The 25,725-nt window shown below is 37.3% G+C and overlaps 1 protein-coding gene across 1 annotated transcript; it reads left to right on the top strand.

The window, feature by feature from the left end:
* The first annotated feature begins 1,014 nt into the window (after window positions 1–1,014).
* LOC122972992 lies at window positions 1,015–25,725 on the top strand. Its single transcript, XM_044340438.1, has 15 exons — window positions 1,015–1,195; window positions 3,227–3,544; window positions 6,615–6,878; window positions 8,769–8,869; window positions 10,036–10,091; window positions 10,343–10,406; window positions 13,131–13,152; window positions 13,913–13,972; window positions 16,728–16,847; window positions 18,741–19,058; window positions 21,073–21,339; window positions 21,738–22,028; window positions 23,552–23,658; window positions 24,848–24,903; window positions 25,155–25,725. The coding sequence occupies exons 1-15, from the start codon at window positions 1,132–1,134 to the stop codon at window positions 25,255–25,257; spliced, it is 2,211 nt and encodes a 736-aa protein (XP_044196373.1). The 5' UTR covers window positions 1,015–1,131; the 3' UTR covers window positions 25,258–25,725.

The raw sequence follows: 25,725 nt of genomic DNA, 5'->3' as shown, positions 1-25,725 counted from the left end.
TTTATTTCTTCAGATTTTCTCTCTCTTTCTCTTTTTATTTTTTTTTCTTGTGAGTTACTGGATAATTTAATTTCTTTGGGACTTAATATTCAAACGAAACCAAGAAATAAATCACTCTTTAATTGAACAATGTGTTGTATTTTAAAAGCTTGTTATATTATCCATTGTGTCAAATCTTCATCTGAAAAGTAACTAAAGCTGTCAAATAAATGTAGTGGAGTAGAAAGTACAATATTTCCCTCTGAAATGTAGTGGAGTGGAAGTATAAAGTAGCATCACATAGAAATACTCAAGTAAAGTACAAGAACCTCAAAATTGTACTCAAGTACAGTACTTGAGTGAATGTACTTAGTTACTTTCCACAACTGTAGACAGATGCCCTGATGTGTTTGGGGAGAGAGTTCCAGAGGACTTTGAATTGGATTCATTGAGACTCAGGGAGCCAGTGGATGTTCTGTAGGACAGGAGTGTTATTATCACAGGAGCGGGAGAGTTTTGGATGTACTGGAGTTTATTTCGGACTTTGGATGATGAATGCTGTGACAGTAGTCAATTCTGGATGTGATGAAAGCATGGATTAAAGTTTCTTACATTCTAAAAGCTCAGTCTTTGGGGAAGAAAAGCATTGTTTTAGTCAGGATGGAGGGCTGAAATACAGAGAAAAAAGATGTGTGGCTTAGTGTGGACGTACTCTCCGTTTCAGGAGGCCTCTCCTCTGACAGCAAATAGTAAATATAAACTTTGTCGTCTTCAAATAGTGTCACACTGTGATTTGGACACAAATGTCCTCTCCCTTTCAGTTACAACAGCAGTCTGGGCCCCTCAACTCAGTAAATATTTCAACAAGCCACCTTTAGCTCTCTCTCTCACTCACTCACTCACACACGCACACAAACACACATACACACATACACACTTATCTAAAAGTAGCTCATGCTCTCTGACTGCCAAGCACACCAGCTGCGATATCTCTTTCCTCATTCCCAGCTGACTTTTGACCAGTGCTCAGTAAGTACGTCTGAGGTTTGAGCTAATCAGACCAGTTTGACTCAATGTCTGTGACACTCCCACTAAGGTGTGTTTGTTCATTCCAGTACAGTGGACAGTATTGACTGGAAATGTATCAGTAGGATGTCTGGGATCAAGAGTGTCTTTCTGGTGGTCGTGACCTTTCTGTTGACTCCTGCCAGAGGAGGTGAGTGTGTGTCTGATCTTTCTATTTTTTTTAGTACAACGTATCATCATGGTTGTTTTTACCAGAGAAAGCATGAATACCGGGAAAAATAATTAATGATAATATATATTATACAGTAAATACACCTAAAATCACCAAAAACATATTTTCTCACTTGCCTCAGTAACATTCAGACAGTTTCAGTGTTTTCAGGTTGTCAGATATTGTCTTTTGAAACTTAAGCCGCCATTTGTGGAAAGAATGAATTTAATGACATACAAGCTTATGTTGAGTTTTGGCACTATACAAACAAAAATTACATCCACAGTACCAATCAAAAGTTCAGACAGACCCTCCCATTGAAAGTGTGTACAAAGTTTTGACTGGTACTGTTCAATAACATGTATTGTACTGTACAGAGACACACATTTTATAACACTGAAACTAAATGTGTGGCTAGATACCACTAGAGAGAGAAAACATCTTCCGTCTCTCTAAAATGGGTGAAACACTTGAACATGAAAGTACAACAAGCTAATAATTTGACAAAAACTGATTACTTATTACCAGAGAGACACTTTGAACATTAGTCAAGTGTCAAAGTCCAGAATGAGCATGTTTACTCTTGCTAATCAGAAAAGGGTCATTCAGATTGTTGCAGCACTGTCTCAGATTTTGTTCAAACCTGATTTAAAGAGAAACATTTTCTTAAAGATTCAAAATGTAAAGAGGTGAAACAGTTAAATGGATCTGTTATGAGATAGAAAGAGACGAAGAGCTTAATGTTGTAAGCATGTGGAATCTTGCAGAGCCTGTTGGGATGCATTTCAATGAGGTGTCAAATGATGAATGCTTTCGTTTTTTGTTTTTACAATTCCAATGATAACATGTCCTTGTTACTAAAACCTTCTGCTGCCATGTTAGTGTCCCTGTGAGGTTGTACTTAGACACAGTATAGTGCTTTGAGCTAAATGCTAACCATTGACAGGTATAATGTCTACCATGTTCATTGTCTTGAAGTTGAGCATGTTAGCATGCTAACATTTGCTAATTAGCACTCGATACAAAGTACAGCAGAGGCTGTTGGGACTGTCATTAGTTTTTCAGGTATTAAGTCACAAACATAAATTGGCCACATTATAATTTGGACCAGATGGTGGCGCTGGATGAAAATTTATTACAGTTCATCCTGAAGGGATAATAAATGTCTGAACCAAATTTCATGGCAATCCATCCAATAGTTGGTTCACTTAAAACTACACAAATGAACCTCATGGTGGCGCTAGAGGAAAAGTCAGAGGATCACCAGTCAGCAGGATTCATCCTCTGGGGAACATGAATGTTGGTCTGAATTTTATGGCAATCCATCTGAAGCTTGTTGAGATATTTCAGGCTGTACAAATGTGACGGGCAGACTGTCAGTGCCATAGAGCCATTAGCATGACTGTAAAAATGCATGATTTTGATGACTTTTGTCTTATTTTCTACATTTTCTCATTTTAAAGCTGTACTAATAAATATTTTTATTTTAACAGTGGATCAAATGAAAATGTGTAATGTGAATGTGGATCCTTTAACAGAGAATTATCACCAACTCTGCAGCCTTAAGGAGCACTTTAGCCTACCTTAGCTAGTTTTATGGTACACTAATAAACATTATTGCATGTATGCATTGTATGGTTCAATCTCAGTGTTTCCAACAGCAGGCAGCTGTTTTCAGAGAAAAAGTCACTGTACACTACCTGCTCAGCACCAAACAGCAAACAGACACAGTTAGCTGTAGACTAGCTGCAGCCCTAATTTATTGTTCTCTTGTTGTGCAGATGATACACAGTTATACATTACAGTACAAGATGACCGAATGAAAATAAATATATTGTCAGATCAAGTTTATCAATAAAAACATAATTCAGTTGTGTCTGTACATAAAACTCTGATTGTGACTTATATGGTCAAACAAGTTATTGATCAGATTTTTACAGAGAGCTCAATTGGATTCAACTGTTTTCTCTGAACTGAATCTTGATGACGTCTCCACGTGATGTTTTACAGATGTTGAGGTCTCCTGTGTTTTCATGGAAAGCTGCATCTTGCCGTGCAGATTTCAAGCCGGTGCTGAAGTTGTCATCCACTGGATTCAGGTGACATCAGGAAATGCTCCGGTCCACTCTTACAACTACAACCAAGACCAGCTCTTTCACCAGAACCAGCGCTTCAGAGGCAGGACATCGCTGTTCAGTGACCAGATCTCCAGAGGAAACGCCTCGCTTCGACTGACAGGGGTGGAGGTTCAAGACCAGGGCAGATACATGTGTAAAACCAGCACCATCACTGGAAACAAGGAGACATTTATCAACTTAAATGTGGATGGTACGGAAACTCATAGTATTTCCAGAAAATAAAAATAATAAATACTATTAGCAGTGCATTTCATCATATTAGAATTACATGAAATCAACTAATTGTTTATCATTAAAATTAAGGTTTCACTTTCACCATTTTCAAATTACCCAAAGTCAGATTACAGCATGTGATAATTTATTTAGACATAAAATAGTTTCTAGCATATTGATGCATTACAGTCACCATGTGTACTCCAGATTAATGCAGTAAACCAGGAGTAATAGTTGGATAGTAGTGGGGATACTCACGCTAAGTTGTTGTAATATGTACGTATAGCTGTTTGTACTATTCCTCTTTGCAATATTTAAAGAAGCTCTAATCAATATTTTTCATGATAATAATGTATGAAATTACAATAGTGTAATGTCATCCCTTGTGGTGATTTTGGAGCTTTATATCGAGTTTCAGCTCATTGTTTAGCTGTCCAGCTGCAACTTCACTGTTTTGGTTCACTCTCAGCGCTCTCATAGCGTCGTTTTTGGCCCCAGCAGGCAGCTATTTCGAGAGAAAAAGTTGTAAAAAGCTGCTCGGCACGAAACGGCGAACAGAGTGGAGCATTTAGCAGCTAAAGAGCCAGATATTTCCCTCAGGAGTTGGTAGAGAGTAAAAACAGAGCTAAAAGAGAGTGAATATTGGACTTACATTCACCAGGTGGACAGAAACACGACTCCACATGAATGATAATGTTGCTCCGTAACTGCTGGATGTGGAAATAAGCAACTGTTTGCTGACAAGTTCAACATATCAACTTAAAAGCTGATGATATGTCAGAGTTGTCCACTACTTTTTTAAGGTGAAAGCAAATGGACAATCAGTTAATGCAGGTTTAAATTGATCCGCTGACAAAATAGTGTTGAATATGTCCATATCCTGTGTGCTCAGTTTGCATTAGCAGTAACTGTGATCAGTGAATAGTAAAATGACTTTGAATGAAAAAGAGCATATGAATGAAAATAAACTCCAAACCACAGAGACTCAGTTAGAAGCTACTACTACTGAGAGCTCAGTTTAGTGTGAGACATGGCTTTGTTTGTTATTGTCCAGAAGAAGAACACACATGTGTTCACAACTTGGTCCAGCTCAGGGTGATTAAAGGACAGGTTCACAATTTTTCATGTTTCTTAAACCAGCAGTCAGGTGTCCATATGAACAGTGAAAGAGGTTTTCCTCGCTGTAATCATTCCTCCTGTTCATACTGGCTATTAAAAGATCCTTCAAATGTGCTTTCAATGTAAGTGATGGAGGCCAAAATCCACAGTGTGTCCACACAGTCATTTAAAAGTTGATGTGAAGCTTATATGAGGCTTCAGCAGTCTGAGTTAGTCATATCAAGTGGATATCTGACACATTTACAGTCTTTTTAGCATCAAATTCCCTCTTTGTGTTTCCTCGGACAGTGTTTCCCTGTTGAGCTGCGGTGGAAGTATAGTAACAAAAAGAGGGACTTTGACACTAAAAAGACTGTAATGTTGAAAGATATCTACTTGATTTGACTCATATGGATGCTGAAGCTTCATATTAGTTTCAGATAAACTTTTAAATAAATTTTTGCACAGAAGGAGGACTGTGGATTTTGTCCCCCATCACTTCCATTGTAGGTGCATTATGAAGGGATCTTCTAATGGTCAGTATGAACAGGAGGAATGATTACAGCAAGAAAACATGTTTTACTGTTCAGTTGGGCTCCTGAATATTGTCTTAAGACGAAGTTGAAAAACTGTGAACCCGTCCTTTCAAGCAGGCCAAACTGTGCCTGTGGAAAACAGCATAAGGTCTGAACACTGCTCCAAAATGGTATTAGGATAAGAGTGTAGGTTAAGAGTGTTGTGTGTTGGCATTTTTCAGATGTGGAACACACTCACCAGCTTACTCAGTGGCACATGAATGCACACTGAAGTGTTTAAGACCACAAGTGTTGGTACTGTGACTGACCTTGAGTTTTACAAAAACTAATGAGCAGAGAACACATTTTTAAGAAAGCAGGTAAACGTACAGTATAATTTTAAGTTTGTGTTGTTAAATTTGTGAAAATGTGTATGTTTCTCCGTGTGCTTTTGCTTTCTCATATTGTAGTGTGTTGAGCTCTCTCGGATAAAACACACAGACATCTGACTGATAACATTTCAATCCCAGGGAGTGAAGCCTGATACAATTCATGCAAGACTGTGTGAATGAAGGTCTTGCAGAAGATAAGAACAGCTGAACAGTAAACCTAGTGTCAGTTTTGTGAGAAACCTACAGTGCTGATAGCAAGAGACACAATATAATAAAAATGTTGTCTGTCGTGAAGAATTTGTGATTATGAAGGTTCAGAGGTTCGATCAAGTTGTGATTCTCTTAAAAAGTTAATTAACTTATGGTACTTTCCTCCTGTTTGTCCACAGAACTTCTTCTAAATTCATATGTTTGTGCAAATTAGCCAAACTTTAAAAGTTTTGTTAAGTTTTGTTACAGTCAAACAAAACATGGGAAATTGGAATATTTCTTATACAAAAAGATAAACAAATAAATGTCACATTTCTGCTTCGTCTGGAGGAACAGAGTTAACGAGCATTAGTAGTGATCATGGCTGAACAAAGAGCACCACTTATAGAAAGTCACAAATTCGCCTGGAGGGGAAACTAAACCTTGAACCTAATAAAAAGTAATAAAAAACTTGTGGGCTTCAGTTTCTTCCTTGGCTGAGCTAACTGTGATCTGTGTTGATTTGTCAGCCTTAGACCACGGACTGAAGAATCTTTCTCTACTCTCATTTGTGGGGTCAATATAACTGTGTAATAAAGTAAAGTAATCAGAATACTCTAAGGTATAATAGATTATTCTGCTGTAAGAACTTTTGACAGTAGAAATGTCATCTGATCATAAAGCTACAGCTTTAAGGTCCTGGAGCACTTCATGGTTATAGAGGGAAGCAAAGAAGGGAAGGAAACCAAATTTTGTGGCATCACCCAACCCAAACATTATGTTCTCCTACTTTACAGCTTCAAAAACATGTTCCTATATAGCGAATCCTCTCTTTTTTCTCCTTTTTTTTCAGCTCCAGTCCGTAAAGTCGACATTCAGCAGGTAGAAAACAAGATCACCTGCAGATCAGAAGGGATCTACCCTGAGCCTAAGCTCACCTGGTCCACCAGTCCTCAATCCAACATGACTCTCCAGAACAAAACTGAAGTCCAGCAGACTGAGCAGAAGCTCTACAACATCAGCAGTTCTCTGACACTTTCAGACAGTGCTGGTCTGACCTACATCTGCACCGTCAGCACTCAGAGAAGCAGGCTAAAGGCCTCACATAAGACACTACGTAAGTATCTGTTGTGTAAACAAAACAGGTGGCACAAAAACTTATGTTTAGACTGTATTACATCGCATTAATTTGGCAGATGTCTTTCTCAAAAACAACCTACATTTGGGGAGCAATCTGAGGTTAAGGAGGACATACAGTACTGTATGTTTTTTGTGATTTTCTGTTTAGCATGTGGGCAGGAGGAGCTGGGGATTACACCTTCAGCTGCCCCTTTGTTTCTTATAATTTCATTTATAACACACAAATTCTGTGTTCAAAGTCTGAAATATACATAATCTATAACTCAGGTTACACCAATAAATCAGGCTGATAAGAGTAATTTTAAGGGAAGTCTATCTGAACTAGAACTGTTATTATATACAATTTAAAGTATTGGCATAAAATCAGTTTTAATATTTGGGTATGGTCTGGTCTATACTAAACCTTAACTCATCTACTTTAGCTTAGCAAGATTCACTATTCACTACGATGAGGTCATCATGAAACCATACAACTATAGAAATCCACGACAGGAATCACATCTACTTTTAATGGACATGATCCATGTCTGTCTGATTTGATGATTTATTTGCCAAAATATAAATATAATACAGGAAACAACATGAATCTCAAAGAATATAATTTTAAAGAGTCTGTTGTGCTTAATAGAGATAATGAAGTGATATTTTGTCACAAACTGACCATAATTACAGGTGTGCGTTCACATCTTCATCTTCACCTGAGGAAGACCATCTGTGGTTGAAATGATTTCAGTCATATCCAAATAAAATAAAAGAAGCTGGGGAAAAGTCCTAGACTTGAAAGTAGTGTGCAGGTTTTTTTTCTCTTTTCTTTTACTGATGTTACTCGATTTTCAAGTAGTTTTTTCTGTAGATACTTTTGTACTCTGAGGCTGCGTTCAAACTAAATCCAGCAATGTCTGAAAAACTGCAGCCCTCCCATTCATTTGAATGGGGGCAGTGCTTTTACTAGTGGGGACTGCAAAGGGCAAAGCAAAAACTGCAGCGATCATCCAACAAGAATTTGTACCGGACTCAACTTTTGCTGAAACGTAACCCGACATCATGCTGTGGTGGCCAATCACATACATGCAAGTGCACATTCCTGGTGGATTACTTTGTAACGTGAACATTGTATTTGAAATGGTGACAAAAGATAAAATAGCTCCTGTTGTGAAAACTTTCCAGACTTGTAAAATCCTGTTGGTGAGTTTTACAAACTGTTACGTTGTGTTTTGGCTCCTGATAATTCCTTAAATACATTAATCTATAACTACAACTCAACTTCCTGGATCATTTTTCATTGTCTCACCGGTACATCAAACAACACACCCCCACCATAGACCTCTGCATCGTAGTGCTGGATTGTCGGATTTGGTCTGAATGCAGCATAACTCAAGTAGTTATTTTGATGACTAGTTTTACTTCTACTTGAATAACTGTTTTAACAAAACTAACAGCACTTTTACTTGAGTACAATGTTTGGCTTCTCTACCCACCTCTGCCAACAGCAGAGGAAACTCCACCTTGTTTCATGACTGAATATGGGAATATTCCAGTTGCTGTATTTATGTTGTTTCATTCAGTGTGACAGAGAGCAGTGATGGTAGTGAGCAGAGGGTTTGTAGTGGAGCTGTCTTTGTTAGATGTGTGTTACTGAGAAGGAGAACTTCTCCAACTTGCTTAATTAATTAATCAGCGCAAGCTGTCCAATCACAGTTCTTGTGGACTCAACGTCATACCTCTGTAGCCACCATGTGAAGTTACATTTTTGAGTAGGTTGCACATCAGCTGCAGCATAGTTTCATCCAACATTATGATGCTACAGTAGTTGTCAATCTCCTTGTTTGGTTGACAGTTTAATTCACTGAGTCTTTTTCTGTTACAGGAAGTTCATCAAATGTCGCAGCAGTTTCTGCAGGTGTGGTGGTTGGAGTAATTTGTGTTGCAGGATTAGCAACAGGCCTGATACTGTACTTTTATAAACAGGTAAAAACAACAAAAAAACACACACACATTTTACTTTCACCTTTGATGTTTTTTGTATTGTTGTTTGAGATGAGCCAAGCTGCAGTAAACAATGCATGATTGTTAGATTTCTGTTTCTTACCTGATCACAACTTGCTGTGACATAAGATCAAGGCGGCTGCAGCTTTAAAGGACATGTGTGGCAATTTTATTTACTTTTCTTAATGTCATTAAATCTAATGTGCAGAGCATAAGAAACTATGAACTGATCAAGTATTGTGTGTGTATCCAAAGCCTGATATATCTTAATCCTCTGTGCCGTAGACCTCTGTTGTCCAGAAACTATTGAAAACACATCAATGAGCAACACCAAAGACTAATAACAGTGATCATGTTTTCAGTCTCTGGAGAGTAGTTCTGTGTAAGGCAGATGCCACTGAGCAAGTGCAGGAACATAGTTCTGTTTATTCATGTCACAACTTCTTGACTTTGTACTTTACTGTTAATTTATCAAAGAACTTCAGTAAAAAGTCAAGAGGTTGTGATATGAATTGTCACAAAATTTGCTTCAGGCATTCATCGTTCTCAGAAGATGTTTTCTGCCTTACTTACTTACTTTTTAATTCTTGTATTATGAAGTGACACAGAACATTTGGTAACAAATGGGACATTGGGAGTTTAAAATGAACATATTTACAGACTGCTGTCAAGCTGTGACTGTCTATTTATGCCCGAAATATCACTGAAGGAAATTTAAGTCTTGCATTCTTGCTTTTCCTTTTTCTGTGAATTTTTTATTAATTTCATGTATTTTATTGTGAAGATACTTTAACTAATTCATTGATGTTTTAAATTCCTTTATTTCAGTGTGTGAAGGAATGTGAGGTGGATAGAGTCTTACTGTACATGAATACTTTCAGAAATGTGAAGTTTAAAGGAATTAACACTGTCATGTTGATCACATATACAACATACAATACAACACTGTAGATCTGTCATCATTTTTTATGTTCATTTTAATTTTAATAATACTAATAATAGCAATTATTGGTAACTGAATAGAAGCTGGATAAATTAAACAAATAAACTACATTTTATTTAGTCAAGATCTAATGTTTAGTTATAGGACATCCTAAGACATTCAGTAGAGGCTCTGATGTGCAAATTTTCACCTCTATTGAACACAGAATGAAGAAAGAAAGCCATCAAAGACTAAAGGATCAAAAACTGAAATGGGTGAAAGGTAAATATATCTTCTGTGTTGAATACAGTAACAATGCTGCAATCTTAACTATTCCTCTCAGTTGAAATCTAGTTTGTAATAAATGCTGTCACAGCTGAAAATGTAAATCAGTTGTGATGATAAAACTTGTAAAGCAACATATTTTTTATTCTCATCTGCAGAAGTTATTATTTATAATGAAGAAGGATTGTTTGTTGTGAGTTTTAGCTTGATGTGTTTAAAGACTGAATACTTTTTAATTTTGTTTGCAGGACAAAAGATGAAGAAAAGAAATTGGAAGGAACACCACTTAAAGAAGACAAAGCTCATGACACATGAACAGGAAAAGGAAATGATACTCAGATACACTAATGTGTTGAAGTGTAAACACGTACTCTGGGTCTTCTGCTGTCTCAGGAAAGGATGTTTTGTCCTCATTTCTTCTTCACTGGATTCTTGAGGAAGTAAAACAAGACCTTCAGTTCTGTGTTTTGGAGACATTTGGTAATCACATGCTTATCCAGACTGATTAATGAAGGACACTTTGCACTTTGACTGTAACGCTCTGCATTACACTGGTTCTACAGTGCAAGAGAGACTTTGAAGACCAGCATGCTGTTCTTCCTCTACCTTGTGTCCTGGTGTTCCACACAAAAACCCAGACAAATAAAGTGACTGACAGTATCTCTCAACAGAGATGAGGAAGTATGTATTTATGCATCTATTTTAACTTTTCAAGTGGAACAGAGTTCTAGTTTACTGGCTGTTAAAATATCCTTCAAATGTGCTTTCAATGGAAGTGATGGAGGCCAAAAGTAGAAAAAGTAGATGTGAAGCTTATATGAGGCTTCAGCAGTCTGAGTTATTCATATCAAGTGGATATCTGACACATTTACAGTCTTTTTAGCATCAAATTCCCTCTTTGTGTTTCCTCGGACAGTGTTTCCCTGTTGAGCTGTGGTGGAAGTATAGTAACAAAAAGAGGGACTTTGGCACTAAAAAGACTGTAACGTTGAAAGATATCTACTTGATTTGACTCATTTGGACGCTGAAGCTTCATATTAGCTTCAGATAAACTTTTAAATACATTTTTGCACAGAAGGAGGACTGTGGATTTTGTCCCCCATCACTTACATTCCAAGTACATTATGAAGGGATCTTCTAATGGTCAGTATGAACAGGAGGAATGATTACAGCAAGAAAAACATGTTACAAGGTTCATTTGGGCTCCTGACAGACTTGAAAAACCCGTCCTTTAAATCATCGGCTGCAGACCAAAGGAGTAAGCGTTGTCTGACTTTTCGCAGCCATTTGGACGTCTTCTCATAAAAAAGCTTGGAAATTTACCAGTTTTGAAGGACAAGTTACAGATGTGAGTTAATGGTTTTGCAATTTCTTCCATTACTTTTATGATTGTTGTCATATCAATTTCATTCCAGTCTGTAGAATTTTTGTTCTTCTTAAAACCATTAACCACATCCTCCATATTATTTATGGTCTTATCATTATCAATAAAATACTGGCGGTAACTTTAGTTTCTTGATCCATGTCTAATGTTTGTTGTTAAACACACTCCATATACCTTTGATGTTGTTTTTGTTATTACTGTACTGTATATTTTATTATAGTATTCCTTCTTACATATGTTTTTTTTCTGCCTCTATAGATTTATACTATGAATTTTCTACATAGTGTTTTTTTATTTTTGTAGACATTTAGTCAATTTGTGATCCATCCATCCATGTATATTTTTGTTTTCTATTATATTGTTGTATTGGAAATTTTGTGTCATAGAATGATTTGAATATTTGTAGGAATGTTTCATATGCTTTGTCAATATCTTCTTCTTTGTATACTATTTTCCAGTTTTGTGTTAATAAACTTTTGAATGCATTCCTCTGTTTTCAATCTTTGATATTTCAAGTTATTGGCTTCTTTAACCTTTCTATAATTATAGTCAGAAACTATAAAACCTGGTAAATAGTCACTGATGTCATCTAATAACAGCCCGCTCACTTTATTGTCTTCCATAATGTTTATGAATATATTGTCTTATTAGCATGGCACAGTTATTGTGCTTGGTCTAGTGATTTTTGGATATAAAAACTCTCTAGCTGGAGCATTGGTGTTATGCCACTTTGATTATGCTGCCATCTTTTGGTACAGTAGCTCCTCACAGTCTCTTAAAAACAAATTACAGACTGCACAAAATAAGTTAATAAGAGTAGTTTTAAAGCTGTCCCCCTGCACACATCTCAATGCAGTTCATTTAAAAAAAAAAATTGTATCTTCTCCCCATGGACAAAAGGGTGGTGCAACTTAAGATGAGTATTTCCCACAAGATTGTGTACAAATCTGCACCTCCCCACCTATCCAACCATTTAAATCTAGTAAAAATAACAAACACTCCCACAGCACTAGAGGCAGTCTAACAAATATTATTTCTATGAGATTTAAAACATGTTTTGGGAAAAATACATCTTTATATACAGCTTCATGTCAGTGGAACAAGCTGCCTATCTCGCTCAAAGTAAATCCAGTTGAGAGGAGTTGTAAGACAGATCTCAACAAGTGGATGTTAAATAATTTGTAGATGTACAAATGCTTGATGTTTTACTGTCTACTTGGATTTTTTAAGTCTAATGTCATTCTTTCATGACACTTTCTTATTCAAGCTGCTATCTTGCTCTACAATAGAGGATCACAATGGAAATAAGGGCTATTTGTGTATTTTAATCCTCGACAATTTCAAAAATCTTATATGGAGTCTGTCTTTCTGATCAGCCTGTCATGTATGTTTTAAATTTTGTCAAATAAATCTATCTATCTATCTATCTATCTACCTCAAACTATACATTGCACTGATAAACTCTTCAGTCATTTTGTGCTTATGTGGATAAGAAGATGCACAGGAGGAGGACTGTGGATTTCGTCCCCCATCACTTCCATTGTAAGTGCATTATGAAGAAATCTTCTAATGGTCAGTATGAACAGGAGGAATGATTACAGCAAGAAAAACATGTTTCAATGTTCATTTGGCCTCCTGATTGTTGTTTTAAGAAAGACCTGAAAATTGTGAACGGTACATCACTACCCGTTCATTAGATGACAATAAAAACCATTAATACATGTGAATTGCTTCACAATATTGCGATATTACCAACTAACTAAAGAAAACATGGGTTGACAGAAAAGTAACATCACCGTGCTGAAATTTGACAGTGAAGTTTTTAAATATATATACTATACTACTTTTTGGGGAAAAAAACTAGTAGATGGAGAAAATTACAAATTTCTGCAGAAATTCATCTCTAACTGGAGGCTACAGCTCAGGGTCACTGGTCCTAAAACTCATGTGAGGTGAAATGTCTGTTTCTTCATAAAATATTACAATATAAGGCCAAGCGTCTCTGTTTCATAGTGGTTGTTCAGTGTAGCCTTAAGAAAATTCAAATGCCTGTTATTATTATAACCTGTTCATATCCAAATACTGAATCTACATGTGGCTACATAAAAACTAACTACCCATAGACTAACATTACACCTGCCTCTACACACCCACTCCAGTCGCACCAGGCAACCAAATAATTGGATTGGGGTCAAGCCTGTTTTCAATGCATTCTGGTAAATGTAGGCACTCTCTAACTAAGGGGCTAAGGGTCAAATAAAAGCAAGAAAGACAAGAAAGTAGAACAAAAGATCTGAGGCTGAGAGAGTTTTCTAAGACTTTGGATTATGTTGTGTGGTTGAAATCACATTTTAGGGCTTTTAAATTCAGAATTAATTACTGATTTCTTATTTCAGACATTCTCACACACTATGTCTCTCTTTTCTGTCCTCAGGAAGCACCTCAAAGGCCAGAAACGACCCTGAGGAGATGACAGAGCTGCGTTTAGTCAAAGGTTGGTCATCCAAAATTTTAAATATCTCACTACTGCACTACCAAGACTAGACACTAGATGGAGCTAAATAATAACTTAAAATAACTGCTCTCTGTTGCTTCAATAGAAATGTCTTCTACTGTGTGTAACTGTGAACCTTTACAACTCATGGATGATAACATTTAATCTACCATCACTGATATTTATAGGGAGGACAAAATATTAGAAACACCTCTCAGTACAAGGCAACATAATTCAACAGCAGCACAAACTACAGCCTCAAAAATGACCATGAATTGAATCAACACCTCTTAAAACAGTTCAGCAAATACTGAACATTAATGTCTGTATGATGGATTTACTGGTGAGATGGTTAACAGGATATAAAAGCAGAAAAAACATGTTTCTACAACAGAAAGTTAAATTTATTTCTTCAGATTTTCTCTCTCTCTTTTTGTTTTTTTTCTTGTGAGTTACTGGATAATTTAACTTCTTTGGGACTTAATATTCAAATGAAACCAAGAAATAAATCACTCTTTAATTGAACAATGTTTTGTATTTTAAAAGCTTGTTATATTATCCATTGTGTCACTCTGAGTTGATCTACTCTGAGATAGGAAACTCTGAGTTTCCGGTTCCAGAACAGCTGATTTGAGTCAGTTTATTCAACTCGGAGTAGTTTCACATGGAGTTAAGCGCGTGCACCACAACTATAAAAAGCCAGCATCAATGGAGCCCCGATTCAACGAGTCACCATGGAAACGGGGAAGAGGAGGGCGGCGTTTTTCACCCCACTAGGGCTAGAAATCTTAATGCGATAATACGGCGAGTTTGAACATGTTTTCAAAAAGAAGTGCAACACCGCTGCAGCTGCAAAAGAGAGGGAGACAGCGTGGGAGAACATCGCTGCTCGGGTCAATGCGTAAGTTTAAATGTAGTCCTTTGCAATCACAATAATATTACAGAGGAAAACTGCTTGACTGGTCGCCTATTCATTTATTTCATTGAGGTCCAATCCCGCGAGGGAGAAGCGCACTTGGAAGCAGTTTAGGATGAAATATAAAAACATTGTTCAAACAAATAAAACCTCGGCATAATCTCATGGGGGAACCTCATTTTGATCATGTTTTACATTGTAAAGTAAATATTAAGTGGCTGTTTGACTGTGCAGTTGTTTTATCCCCAACATAATGCTGGTTTCACACACATAAATGTCTTCTCATCTACATCATGTTCTGTTAAATAATCTTATTTAAACTAACACAGACTTCTACTCAGCCAACAGAAAGAAGGCAGATGTCCGTAAAACGGGTGGTGGTCCAGCACCGCCACCTCTAACGGAGGCAGAGGAGCTGGCCCTAAGCCAGAATTTAGGAAGGCCAGTGGCTGGCTCCGACACTGTACAAAAAACTTCCGTTTGCAAAGAAACGCAGCGCAACACACAATATCTGCTGGGATGTGAGAGCATGACTACGATTGGTAATGTTGCAAATGTAAGGACGGATTAAGTTGTGTATGTAGATGATGGACTGTGACGTGAAACGGTATCTCTCAAAGAGATAATTGTCTGGAAATGCTAGAACATCTATGCGTGGTCTGATAACCATCTCTCAACGAATATTTAATTCTCTGCGCAGTAATGCTGCACCTTCATCCACGGGATCGTTATCAAAAGGACATGCCATGTTAGTGAAAAAGTCGCCACCTACTGTGCCTAATGGACTTCTAATATACTGACTCTGATTTTTTTAATGATTTTTTTAAATGACAGACGGCAGAACTAGGCTACGCCAAAACTCGCCTGCTGACTGAATGAATGAGGAAATCAAATGGAGTGTGTGGGTCTGAAAGAGGGCGTAGACTGAGAGAAACTCGAGGTTCATTGAGAAAAACCTGGTCCCGACCAGGTTAGGTTCATAGAGTCTGTTACTACGGTAACTGACCAAGAGCTTAAGTTACCTCTCTCTCTGAAACAGGCTAGAGTTATCCCTCTTTCTCTGGTTTGAGTTACCTCCCTTTTTGAAACGGAAAACTCAGAGTTTCCCTCATTTCAGGGTTAACAGACTCTGAGTTTTCACTAAACCTGCTTTGTGAAACGGACCCCACAACTGTAGACAGATGCCCTGATGTGTTTGGGGAGAGAGTTCCAGAGGACTTTGAATTGGATTCATCGAGGCTCAGGGAGCCAGTGGATGTTCTGTAGGACAGGAGTGTTATTATCACAGGAGCGGGAGAGTTTTGGATGTACTGGAGTTTATTTCGGACTTTGGATGATGAATCCAAAGTCAATTCTGGATGTGATGAAAGCATGGATTAAAGTTTCTTAGATTCTAAAAGCTCAGTCTTTGGGGAAGAAAAGCATTGTTTTAGTCAGGATGGAGGGCTGAAATACAGAGAAAAAAGATGTGTGGCTTAGTGTGGACGTACTCTCAGTTTCAGGAGGCCTCTCCTCTGACAGCAAATAGTAAATATAAACTTTGTCATCTTCAAATAGTGTCACACTGTGATTTGGACACAAATGTCCTCTCACTTTCAGTTACAACAGCAGTATCTGCCCCTCAACTCAGTAAATATTACAACAAGCCACCTTTAGTTCTCTCTCTCACTCACTCACTCACACACACACACACACACACATACACACATACACACTTATCTAAAAGTAGCTCATGCTCTCTGACAAACAAGCACACCAGCTGACTTTTGACCAGTGCTCAGTAAGTACGTCTGAGGTTTGAGCTGATCAGACCAGTTTGACTGTGACACTCCCACTAAGGTGTGTTTGTTCATTCCAGTACAGTGGACAGTATTGACTGGAAATGTATCAGTAGGATGTCTGGGATCAAGAGTGTCTTTCTGGTGGTCGTGACCTTTCTGTTGACTCCTGCCAGAGGAGGTGAGTGTGTGTCTGGTCTTCTATTTTTAAACTTAGTACAACATATCATCATGGTTGTTTTTACCAGAGAAAGCATGAATACCGGGAAAAATAATTAATGATCATATATTTTATACAGTAAATACACCTAAAATCACCAAAAACATATTTTCTCACTTGCTTCAGTAACATTCAGACAGTTTCAGTGTTTTCAGGTTGTCAGATATTATCTTTTGAAACTTAGGCCGCCATTTGTGGCAAGAATGAATTTTGACCCTCCCATTGAAAGTGTGTACAAAGTTTTGACTGGTACTGTTCAATAACGTGTATTGTACTGTACAGAGACACACATTTTATAACACTGAAACTAAATGTAGCTAGATACCATCAGAGAGAGAAAACATCTTCCGTCTCTCTAAAATGGGTGAAACACTTGAACATGAAAGTACAACAAGCTAATAATTTGACAAAAACTGATTACTTATTACCAGAGAGACACTTTGAACATTAGTCAAGTGTCAAAGTCCAGAATGAGCATGTTTACTCATGCTAATCAGAAAAGGGTCATTCAGATTGTTGCAGCACTGTCTCAGATTTTGTTCAAACCTGATTTAAAGAGAAACATTTTATTAAAGATTCAAAATGTAAAGAGGTGAAACAGTTAAATGGATCTGTTATGAGATAGAAAGAGACGAAGAGCTTCATGTTGTAAGCATGTGGAATCTTGCAGAGCCTGTTGGGATGCATTTCAATGAGGTGTCAAATGATGAATGCTTTCGTTTTTTGTTTTTACAATTCCAATGATAACATGTCCTTGTTACTAAAACCTTCTGCTGCCATGTTAGTGTCCCTGTGAGGTTGTACTTAGACACAGTATAGTGCTTTGAGCTAAATGCTAACCATTGACAGGTATAATGTCTACCATGTTCCTTGTCTTGAAGTTGAGCATGTTAGCATGCTAACATTTGCTAATTAGCACTCGATACAAAGTACAGCAGAGGCTGTTGGGACTGTCATTAGTTTTTCAGGTATTAAGTCACAAACATAAATTGGCCACATTATAATTTGGACCAGATGGTGGCGCTGGATGAAAATTTATTACAGTTCATCCTGAAGGGATAATAAATGTCTGAACCAAATTTCAGGGCAATCCATCCAATAGTTGGTTCACTTAAAACCACACAAATGAACCTCATGGTGGCGCTAGAGGAAAAGTTGGAGGATCACCAGTCAGCAGGATTCATCCTCTGGGGAACATGAATGTTGGTCTGAATTTTATGGCAATCCATCTGAAGGTTGTTGAGATATTTCAGGCTGGACAAACGTGACGGGCAGACTGTCAGTGCCATAGAGCCATTAGCATGACTGTAAAAATGCATGATTTTGATGACTTTTGTCTTATTTTCTACATTTTCTCATTTTAAAGCTGTACGAATAAATATTTTTATTTTAACAGTGGATCAAATGAAAATGTGAAATGTGAATGTGGATCCTTTAACAGAGAATTATCACCAACTCTGCAGCCTTAAGGAGCACTTTAGCCTACCTTAGCTAGTTTTATGGTACACTAATAAATATTATTGCATGTATGCATTGTATGGTTCAATCTCAGTGTTTCCAGCAGCAGGCAGCTGTTTTCAGAGAAAAAGTCACTGTACACTACCTGCTTGTCTCTTGTTGTGCAGATGATACACAGTTATACATTACAGTACAAGATGACTGAATGAAAATAAATATATTGTCAGATCAAGTTTATCAATAAAAACATCATTCAGTTGTGTCTGTATATAAAACTCTGATCGTGACTTATATGGTCAAACAAGTTATTGATCAGATTTTTACAGAGGGCTAACTTGGATTCAACTGTTTTCTCTGAACTGAACCTTGACGACGTCTCCACGTGATGTTTTACAGATGTTGAGGTCTCCTGTGTTTTCATGGAAAGCTGCATCTTGCCGTGCAGATTTCAAGCCGGTGCTGAAGTTGTCATCCACTGGATTCAGCTGACACTAGGAAATACTCAGGTCCACTCTTACTACTACAACAAAGACCAGCTCTTTCACCAGAACCAGCGCTTCAAAGGAAGGACATCGCTGTTCAAGGACCAAATCTCCAGAGGAAACGCCTCGCTTCGACTGACAGGGGTGGAGTTTCAAGACCAGGGCAGATATAAATGTTACACCAGCACCATCACTGGAAACAAGGAGACATTTATCAAACTAAACGTGGACGGTATGGAAACTCGTAGTATTTCCAGAAAATAAATATAATAAATACTATTAGCAGTGCATTTCATCATATTAGAATTACATGAAATCAACTAATTGTTTATCATTAAAATTGAGGTTTCACCTTCACGGTTTTCGGAATTACCCAAAGTCAGATTACAGCATGTGATAATTTATTTAGACATAAAATAGTTTCTAGCATATTGATGCATTACAGTCACCATGTGTACTCCAGATTAATGCAGTAAACCAGGAGTAATAGTTGGATAGTAGTGGGGATACTCACGCTAAGTTGTTGTACTATGTACATATAGCTTTTTGTATTATTCCTCTTTGCAATATTTAAAGTGTAACATGAGACGCGTCCCTCGTGGTGATGAAACTTTACAGAGCTTTACAGCGAGTTTCAGCCGTTGTTTAGCTGTCTGGCTACAACTTTACTGCTTTGGTTTAGCAGCTAAAGAGCCAGATATTTCCCTCAGCAGTTGGTAGAGAGCAAAAACAGAAGTCATGTGCTTATGAATTGGTCTGGGGTCAAACCCACACAGCATCTCTCAACAAATGTCACACTGGAGATGAGCAATATGATATATTTATGCATCTATTTTACAAGAGGAATGATTACAGCAAGAAAACATGTTTTACTGTTCAGTTGGGCTCCTGACTGTTGTTTTAAGACAAAGTTGAAAAATTGTGAACCTGTCCTTTAAAGCAGGCTAAACTGTGCCTGTGGAAAACAGCATTAGGTCTGAACACTGCTCCAAAATGGTATTAGGATAAGAGTGTAGGTTAAGAGTGTTGTGTGTTGGTATTTTTCAGATGTGGAACACACTCACCAGCTTACTCAGTGGCACATGAACGCACACTTAAGTTTTACAAAAACTAATGAGCAGAGAACACATTTTTAAGAAAGCAGATAAACGTACAGTATAATTTTAAGTTTGTGTTGTTAAATCTGTGAAAATGTGTATGTTTCTCCGTGTGCTTTTGCTTTCTCATATTGTAGTGTGTTGAGCTCTGTCAGATACAACACACAGACATCTGACTGATAACATTTCAATCCCAGGGAGTGAAGCTTGATACAATTCATGCAAGACTGTGTGAATGAGGGTCTTGCAGAAGATAAGAACAGCTGAACAGTAAACCTAGTGTCAGTTTTGTGAGAAACCTACAGTGCTGATAGCAAGAGACACAATATAATAAAAATGTTGTCTGTCGTGAAGAACTTGTGGTTATGAAGGTTCAGAGGTTCGAGCAAGTTGTGATTCTCTTAAAAAGTTAATTGACTTATGGTACTTTCCTCCTGTTTGTCCACAGAACTTCTTCTAAATTCATATGTTTGTGCAAATCAACTTAACCAAACTTTATAAACCTTTTAATGAAAATCAATTACACTTTTCTATAAATTAATGTTTGTGTTTTTCTTGTTACACTCAAACAAAACATGGGAAATTGGAACATTTCTAATACAAAAAATATAAAAAGAAAGAAGATAAATGTTAAATGTCTGCTTGGTCTGGAGGAACAGAGTTAATGAGCATTAGTAGTGATCATGGCTGAACAAAGAGCACCACTTATAGAAAGTCACAAGTTGAGCCTGGAGGAGAAACTAAACCTTGAACCCATAAAAACTAATAAAAAACTTGTGGGCTTCAGTTTCCTTCTTGGCTCAGCTATTTATGATCTGCGTTGGCATTTGAGAGAAAAGACTGAAGAATCTTTCTCTACTCTCATTTGTGGGGTCAATATAACTGTGTAATAAAGTTAAGTAATCAGAATGCTTTAAGGAATAATAGATTATTCTGCTGTAAAAACTTTTGACAGTGCAAATGTCATCTGATCATAACGCTACAGCTTTAAGGTCCTGGAGCACTTTATGGTTATAGAAGGAAGCAAAGAAGGGAAGGAAACCAAATTTTGTGGCATCACCCAACCCAAACTTTATGTTCTCCTACTTTACCGCTTCAAAACCATGTTCCTATATAGCGAATCCTCTCTTTTTTCTCCTTTTTTTTCAGCTCCAGTCCGTAAAGTCGTCATTCAGCAGGTAGAAAACAAGATCACCTGCAGATCAGAAGGGATCTACCTTGAGCCTAAGCTCACCTGGTCCACCAATCCTCCATCCAACATGACTCTCCAGAACAAAACTGAAGTCCAGCAGACTGAGCAGAAGCTCTACAACATCATCAGTTCTCTGATACTTTCAGACAATGCTGCTGGTCTGACCTACATCTGCACCGTCAGCACACAGACAAGCAGCAGTACAGCCTCACTGAAGACACTACGTAAGTATCTGTTGTGTAAACATAACAGGTGGCACAAAAACTTATGTTTAGACTGTATTACATCGCATTAATTTGGCAGATGTCTTTCTCAAAAACAACCTACATTTGGGGAGCAATCTGAGGTTTAAAGAGGACATACAGTACTGTATGTTTTTTGTGATTTTCTGTTTAGCATGTGGGCAGGAGGAGCTGGGGATGACACCTTCAGCTGCCCCTTTGTTACTTATAATTTTATTTATAACACACAAATTCCAAAGTTTGAAATATATCTAATCTATAACACAGGTTACACCAATAAATCAGGCTGATAATTACTTTCTATTAAATGTGCATCTAAATTTTCATTTATTGCAGTTTACTTCTTTTAATTTTCTCTTTTGTATATTGTCTCAATTTAGCTCCAATCACTGGTTCAGGCACTGAACAAATAATCACCTGCACTGCTTCAAACACTCCACAAACGGGCCTCGTCTGGATATTCAACCACAGTCAAACCATCCTGACCCAGACCGGGGCCAACGTCTCGTACACAGTTTCAGAGGAGTGGAGGCAGCAGGTGAAGGGTGTGTCTAAGTCAGGTGACCTCATACTTCAGGACTTGTCTTCAATACACGACGGGATATACACGTGTGAACTCAGTAATGCTGAGGAGACATATTATAGGAACACCTTTCTGAAGATTATTGAAGGTAAGTCAAGTTCAGGGAAGTCTATCTGAACTAGAACTGCTAAAATATACAATTTACAGTATCAGTTTTAATATTTGGGTATGGCCTGGTCTATACTAAACCTTAACTCATCTACTTTAGCTTAGCAAGATTCACTATTCACTACGATGAGGTCATCATGAAACCATACAACTATAGAAATCCACGACAGGAATCACATCTACTTTTAATGTACATGATCCATGTCTGTCTGATTTGATGATTTATTTGCCAAAATATAAATATAATACAGGAGACAACATGAATCTCAAAGAATGTAATTTTAAAGAGTCTGTTGTGCTTAATAGAGTTTAATACTGATCTTCACACTGACAGATACAGACTGGGAATATTGTCCTGGTGTATATGTAATAGATTATTTTATCAGGAGATAATGATGTGACATTTTGTCACAAACTGACCATAAATACAGGTTTGTGTTCACATCTTCATCTTTACCTGAGGAAGACCATCTGTAGTTGAAATGATTTCAGTCATATCCAAATAAAATAAAAGAAGCTGGGAAAAAGTCCTAGACTTGAAAGTAGTGTGCAGGTATTTTTTCGTTTTTTCTTTTACTGATGTTACTCGATACTCAAGTAGTTTTTTCAGTAGATACTTTTGTACTCTGAGGCTGCGTTCAAACTAAATCCAGCAATGTCTGAAAAACTGCAGCCCTCCCATTCATTTGAATGGGGGCAGTGCTTTTACTAGTGGGGACTGCAAAGGGCAAAGCAAAAACTGCAGCGATCATCCAACAAGAATTTGAACTGGACTCAACTTTTGCTGAAACGTAACCCGACATCACGCTGTGGTGGCCAATCACATACATGCAAGTGCACATTCCTGGTGGATTACTTTGTAACGTGAACATTGTATTCGAAATGGTGACAAAAGATAAAATAGCTCCTGCTGTGAAAACTTTCCAGACTTGTAAAATCCTGTTGGTGAGTTTTACAAACTGTTACGTTGTGTTTTGGCTCCTGATAATTCCTTAAATACATTAATCTATAACACCAACTCAACTTCCTGGATCATTTTTCATTGTCTCACCGGTACCTCAAACAACACACCCCCACCATAGACCTCTGCATCGTAGTGCTGGATTGTCGGATTTGGTCTGAATGCAGCATAACTCAAGTAGTTATTTTGATGACTAGTTTTACTTCTACTTGAGTAACTGTTTTAACAAAACTAACAGCACTTTTACTTGAGTACAATGTTTGGCTTCTCTACCCACCTCTGCCAACAGCAGAGGAAACTCCACCTTGTTTCATGACTGAATATGGGAATATTCCAGTTGCTGTATTTATGTTGTTTCATTCAGTGTGACAGAGAGCAGTGATGGTAGTGAGCAGAGGGTTTGTAGTGGAGCTGTCTTTGTTAGATGTGTGTTACTGAGAAGGAGAACTTCTCCAACTTGCTTAATTAATTAATCAGCGCAAGCTACTTGTTGAAATTTGTTTGGTTTTCAGTTTAATTCACTGAGTCTTTTTCTGTTACAGGAGGTTCATCAAATGTTGCTGTGGGTGTGGTGGTTGCAGTGGTTGCAGTGGTTGCAGTGGTTGCAGTGGTTGCAGGTGTGATACTGTACCTGCGCCGACGTAAAAAGGTAAAAACAACAACAAAAAAACACCAACTTTGCTTTCACCTGATTTTTTTATGTGTTATTTGAATTGGTGTTAGTTTGCTTGTTTGAGATGAGCCAAGCTGCAGTAAACAATGCATGATTGTTAGATTTCTGTTTCTTACCTGATCACAACTTGCTGTGACATGAGATCAGGGCGGCTGCAGCTTTAAAGGACATGTGTGGCAGTTTTATTTACTTTTCTTAATGTCATTAAATCTAATGTGCAGAGCATAAGAAACTATGAACTGATCAAGTATTGTGTGTGTATCCAAAGCCTGATATATCTTATTCCTCTGTGCCGTAGACCTCTGTTGTCCAGAAACTATTGAAAACACATCAATGAGCAACACCAAAGACTAATAACAGTGATCATGTTTTCAGTCTCTGGAGAGTAGTTCTGTGTAAGGCAGATGCCACTGAGCAAGTGCAGGAACACAGTTCTGTATATTCATGTCACAACTTCTTGACTTTGTACTCTACTGTTAATTTATCAAAGAACTTCAGTAAAAAGTCAAGAGGTTGTGATATGAATTGTCACAAAATTTGCTTCAGGCATTCATCGTTCTCAGAAGATGTTTTCTGCCTCACTTACTTACTTTTTAATTCTTGTATTATGAAGTGACACAAAACATTTGGTAACAAATGGGACATTGGGAGTTTAAAATGAACATATTTACAGACTGCTGTCAAGCCGTGACTGTCTATTTATGCCCGAAATATCACTGAAGGAAATTTAAGTCTTGCATTCCTGCTTTTCCTTTTCCTGTGAATTTTTTATTAATTTCATGTATTTTGTTGTGAAGATACTTTAACTAATTCATTGATGTTTTAAATTCCTTTATTTCAGTGTGTGAAGGAATGTGAGATGGATAGAGTCTTACTGTACATGAATACTTTCAGAAATGTGAAGTTTAAAGGAATTAACACTGTCATGTTGATCACATATACAACATACAATACAACACTGTAGATCTGTCATCATTTTTTATTATGTTCATTTTAATTTTAACTCTAATCTAAATAGCAATTATTGGTGACTGAATAGAAGCTGGATAAATTAAACAAATAAACTACATTTTATTTAGTCAAGATCTAATGTTTAGTTATAGGACATCCTAAGACATTCAGGAGATGCTCTGATGTGCAAATTTTTCACCTCTATTGAACACAGAATGAAGAAAGAAAGTCATCAAAGACTAAAGGATCAAAAACTGAAATGAGTGAAGGGTAAATATATCTTCTGTATTGAATACAGTAACAATGCTGCAATCTTAACTATTCCTCTCAATTGAAATCTAGCTTGTAATAAATGCTGTCACAGCTGAAAATGTAAATCAGTTGTGATGATAAAACTTGTAAAGCAACATATTTTTTATTCTCATCTGCAGAAGTTATTATTTATAATGAAGAAGGATTGTTTGTTGTGAGTTTTAGCTTGATGTGTTTAAAGACTGAATACTTTTTAATTTTGTTTGCAGGACAAATGATGAAGAAAATAAATTGGAAGGAATACCACTTAAAGAAGACAAAGCTCATGACACAAGGACAGGAAGTGAAATTAAGCTCTCCTTTACTGATTGAAGGATTAAATGATACTCAGATGTGTTGAAGTGTAAACACGTACTCTGGGTCTTATGCTGTCTCAGGAAAGGATGTTTTGTCCTCATTTCTTCTTCACTGGATTCTTGAGGAAGTAAAACAAGACCTTCAGTTCTGTGTTTTGGAGACATGTGACAATCACATGCTTATCCAGACTGATTAATGAAGGACACTTTGCACTTTGACTGTAACGCTCTGCATTACACTGGTTCTACAGTGCAAGAGAGACTTTGAAGACCAGCATGCTGTTCTTCCTCTACCTTGTGTCCTGGTGTTCCACACAAAAACCCAGACAAATAAAGTGACTAACAGTATCTCTCAACAGAGATGAGGAAGTATGTATTTATGCATCTATTTTAACTTTTCAAGTGGAACAGAGTTCTAGTTTACTGGCTATTAAAAGATCCCTCAAATGTGCTTTCAATGGAAGTGATGGAGGCCAAAAGTAGA

The sequence above is a fragment of the Thunnus albacares genome, chromosome 21, assembly GCF_914725855.1.
Source record: "Thunnus albacares chromosome 21, fThuAlb1.1, whole genome shotgun sequence".
Taxonomy (NCBI): Eukaryota; Metazoa; Chordata; class Actinopteri; order Scombriformes; family Scombridae; genus Thunnus; species Thunnus albacares.
The sequence above is the reverse complement of the archived record's forward strand: the minus strand, read 5'-3'. Positions and strand labels throughout refer to the sequence as shown.